The 4,218-nt window shown below is 36.1% G+C and overlaps 1 protein-coding gene across 2 annotated transcripts; it reads left to right on the top strand.

The window, feature by feature from the left end:
• Positions 1-627: 627 nt before the first annotated feature.
• LOC109022197 (54S ribosomal protein L51, mitochondrial) lies at positions 628-4,011 on the top strand. 2 transcript variants are annotated; one of them, XM_035694166.1, is made up of 5 exons: positions 662-726; positions 776-796; positions 1,407-1,490; positions 3,258-3,364; positions 3,456-4,011. In XM_035694166.1, the coding sequence occupies exons 3-5, from the start codon at positions 1,411-1,413 to the stop codon at positions 3,626-3,628; spliced, it is 360 nt and encodes a 119-aa protein (XP_035550059.1). In that variant the 5' UTR covers positions 662-726; positions 776-796; positions 1,407-1,410; the 3' UTR covers positions 3,629-4,011. The 2 variants fall into 2 exon arrangements, 1 of the variants encoding a protein (XP_035550059.1); XR_004802430.1 differs by lacking the exon at positions 1,407-1,490 and having other exon boundaries at positions 628-796; positions 3,456-3,571.
• Positions 4,012-4,218: the final 207 nt, after the last annotated feature.

The raw sequence follows: 4,218 nt of genomic DNA, 5'->3' as shown, positions 1-4,218 counted from the left end.
CCCCCTCCTCTAGTCTGGGTTTTTTGAGGGGTGCTACTCTAGAGAGAAAAGGGAGAGAGTGAGAGCTGTGCTAGAGTTTCCTGCTCAGATGGGTTCCAAATTCTAGACATACATGCATTTAAACATTAAAACATAAGGATAAAAATGAAAAGATAATTGTTACGAATTTCAATAATACAAAGATTATATAAAAATAATTTCATAAATTTAAGTAATTTTATGTAATTTGTTAAATTTATTTTAAAATAAAAATAATTTTATAATCTGACGATTCACATTAAATTATATTAATTTATATAATTATTTTTATATGATTTTTTTGTGTTTAATGTATTTCTCAAATGAAAAATCACGTATTAATTACACGGTGACGTTGTGTAAACAAGGAAGAATAAGGGTGGTTACCAAACTCATCTCAACTCATCATTACAATTTTTTCAAATCTCAATACAAAATATAATAAAGAATTCAACTTTTTCAAATCTCAAAATAATAATAATATTAAAAAATAATATTCTAACAATATTTTATCATCTCATCTCATCTCAACTCAATTCAACTCAACTCACTTCAACATCCAAACACAACCTAAATCATAAATTAATTAAGCATTCCTCCAATAAATCTAATAAACGGATCTCAGTTGCGGCGGTCGAAGAGAGCAGTTCATGAGAGTTTGTTAAACCTGTCGCACACATCCCCCCTTTCCGCCGCGCCGAGCGCACATGATAGCTCTCTGCCGCTTCTAGCTGAACTCTATCTCACCGACCGCCCTTGATGCGATAACGAGACTAAGGTAAGACCTACGGCAATCTCATCGCAACCTGTTCTCTCTCCGAAATTCATGGCTTTGATTTGCAATGAAAAATGAAACAACCTCTTTTTTTATTTTCGTTGTGCTACCAGCCTACCACCTAATATGTTCTATACATTTATGAAATTCTTGAGGTTGCTCCAAGAAATAGTACATGAGAAGTGTTTTTTCCTTTTGACAAATTACGACCAAAATAATAGTATTCGCATTACGCTCGCATTACGCTCTGCCATATGCTCAGTAGCTACTCCAAGTTACTTTTCGTATTTGAGGTTAAGGCCCCGTTGGATGTTGAGCTGAGTTGAGTTCTTTATTGAAATGGTGAAAAGGGTTTTGTGGAGTCCACCTAAGATGAGTTTAGACGTGTTTGAGATGAATTTAGATATATTTATGAGAAGTTGAAAAAGTTTGTGAGTACCACGTGTAAATAGGTTTTGAGTTGAGATAAGTTTAGTGATATAAGAGTTAAGTGTTTGAATGTTAGACTCAGTTTAAAATTAGACAGTCTAAGTTCCAAGCGGGCCTAACTCTTCTTGATTCATATTGTTTTATCATTAGAAATTTTAAGTTTAATAACCCATCACGTTTGAAGTTAGATGGCTTTGAGAGGTGTTTGGCAACTACAAAAGCTGATTGTGAGCTATTCTGATTGGGGTGGAAGTAGCAGGGGCATCGGGTATGCCTTCTAAGCTAATCGTCTCATATGTATTTACTGATTGTTGAAAATTAGTATTTATTAAGATAAACTGATTGAACTGCAAGACGATGATTGAGAATACCTTAGTTTTTGCAGTATAATCTGGACCATAATGTAGTTCTCTTATGATTGCCTTTTCAGCATATTTTTTTAAGGGTGGTGCTAGTGGTGGTGCTAGTGGGCCGCCCAGTACTTATGCTGGGTGTACTGCTTGCACAAATGTGCAGTTTGTTTTTTTTTATTATTTTTTTTTTGTAAATAATTTTTTAACATCCTTAACAATTGACAAAAAATTAAAAAAAATATACAACTTCACTAATAATCACTTCTTTAATCACTAAGTAAAATAATAAAAAAAATTAAAATATTCGAGCAGTAACTTTGAGTGGTAACATTGAGGGGACTAAGCAGATTTTCCTTCTTTTAATAATGGTTTGGTCTATTGCCTGGTTTTGTGAGTTATTAGACTGATATTTGAAGAGGAAGTTTATGGTGTGTACCTTGCTTTCTTGGAAGCCCCAAGTTCTTGACCTCAACGCATTTTGACTATTGTACTTTATAACTTTTTACTCGAAACAAGAGGAATTTCCCAAAAAAATGAAACAAATAGGAATTTCTGTGAAAAGTTCCTCCGGGTGATAGTGATGTGTACCCATCAAATGTGACTATGCTGGACAATGTGGAATTGATCTGTTTTTGGTGTCGAACATTATTCAGAAAAATATATATAATGTGGAATTGGTCTGGATAATGTGCAATAGCAATGACAACTATCACTTTATATAGGCTTGTTTTCCTTTTTTTTTTTTGGGTTTTTGGTTTTCGTATTGGAGTGATGATTGTCTAAGAGCAATGACAACTAAGGGCATGTTTAATGTATGCACATAATGGTAGCCTAGGGCATCAAATAGTTGGCCAAGGGAAATTCCTTAGACTTTGTAACCCTAGGCCTCTCTGTATATTCCTAGCAGCAGATCAAAAGCTCATTTACTATGAAAGAGAAAGAAGCTAGCTTGGTCTCAGTCCTGAAAACAGTGTCTACCCATACATTTATTACATCCATCTTGAAAAAGTTGGTAATATGGGAGTGCCCGTCATTTTTGAAGCATCTAGCTCTTAGAACTTTAGAACTTCAGGAAGTGGACTGGAAATCGTAATTGAATGAATTTTGTGCGCTATGGGTTTTCGTTCCATCTAGAGGACTGATTCTTCGTTTATTTATTTATTTTTTTCATTTGCTTGTTTTAATGGGCTCAGTTGGTCATGCAAATTCTGTAAAATTATACAACTATGTTATATAATTTTGCTTTCCTACTGTATCTGCTTTCTGAAGTAGGGTTATCTTTTTCTTTAACTACTTTTTTGTCAAAGTCTCTGGATGTTGCTACAAACAATTGAGAGTAGTAGTAATACCGAGATGACTCATTTTAAAGATCTCTGAAGATAAGCTGGAATTTAATTCCTCAAAAGAAACTGGATTCTGAACCTATATATACTATAAAGTTTTCACTGAACAAAGTCAAACACCGCCCCATACCTCCCCCCTCTTCTGCATAGGGGGTTTGCCCTTGTTCCCAAGGGCTGATCAATCTTTTGTTTTTTGTTTTTTTCTGTTTATTGTGTAAATATTCATCCAAACTTGTCAAAACCGGTGTTCTTTTGTGAGCACTGGAATATTGTAAATCTAGTGATCCCCTTTTCATTTTAATATTTAATGCATTAACATTTAAGAAACCAATATGGCAGGGCATTAATGGACTCACATCTACCGGCATTTAGAGAGAAAAATCCTCGGTTAGAAGTTGTCACTGAACTCATTCGTGGTCAGCATCCGCATTTGAAAGGCTTTTACCGTAAGACTTCCCCACCCTCTCTCTCTCATTTGAATTTACTGCAAAACACGTTGTATGCTTTAAACAACAATTTCTTGAACCAAATACCCAGGGAACAAAAATGAGCGGGTGATATGTGTGAAGAATATGGATCCGGAAGACATCCTTCTACATGCAACCCGGTTAAGGAATGCATTGGGAAGAAAGGCGGTGAAATTGAAGACAAGACACGTAACCAAACACCCTAGTGTTCAGGGTACATGGACAACGGACGTCAAATTTTGAGGCGTAGGGGCTTCTTTGGTGTGTTTTACCCCTTTTTAGCCCCAGTTAAAGGCTTAGTGGAACCATCGCTTGTGGCGACTTTATCGTGATCAGTTGTGCAATCTGGCCAATATTTTGAATACTGCAATATGATTCTGATGGGTATTATTCATATTGCACTCACAGGAATTGGTATCGAATTGGTACCCCCTCCCCCCCAACGTTTTGTTTTAAAGCTGAATAATGAGATACTGTTGGTATTAATCCGAGAAACCAATCACTTGGCTTCCTGTTAATACGGTCACATAATATATAACTCGAGCTCAGGTGTCCCATCTTATATCGAGGACGGAGGCGCAGCTAGTTTCCCCAGCTGGTTTCTGTGACTGTTTGCCCAGATGGGGCCTATTTCCTAAAATAAAGGAAAACTAGTTTAGATGTCTTCTCCAACCCCAAAAAATGGAGAATTTGGCCATGCAAATTCCTTTTTTTTGAGTGACATGAATAATGAATGTGTTAAAGACTAGATGTGCCGTTCTCCATATTTTTTAGTGCTTGGGGTGTCAGGTCCTCCTCAAGCAGTGCACATCCTCTCTCTCTCTCTCTCACAG

This window comes from Juglans regia, chromosome 9 (genome assembly GCF_001411555.2).
Source record: "Juglans regia cultivar Chandler chromosome 9, Walnut 2.0, whole genome shotgun sequence".
NCBI lineage: Eukaryota > Viridiplantae > Streptophyta > Magnoliopsida > Fagales > Juglandaceae > Juglans > Juglans regia.
The sequence above is the reverse complement of the archived record's forward strand: the minus strand, read 5'-3'. Positions and strand labels throughout refer to the sequence as shown.

Bases quoted from the DNA above. Each gene is read 5' to 3' on its own strand.
- LOC109022197 (XM_035694166.1), top strand. From the start codon at position 1,411: ATGGCTTTGAGAGGTGTTTGGCAACTACAAAAGCTGATTGTGAGCTAT. The intron at 1,491-3,257 runs GTATGCCTTCTA...CCAATATGGCAG, and splicing joins GGAAGTAGCAGGGGCATCGG to GGCATTAATGGACTCACATC. The intron at 3,365-3,455 runs GTAAGACTTCCC...CCAAATACCCAG, and splicing joins GCATTTGAAAGGCTTTTACC to GGAACAAAAATGAGCGGGTG.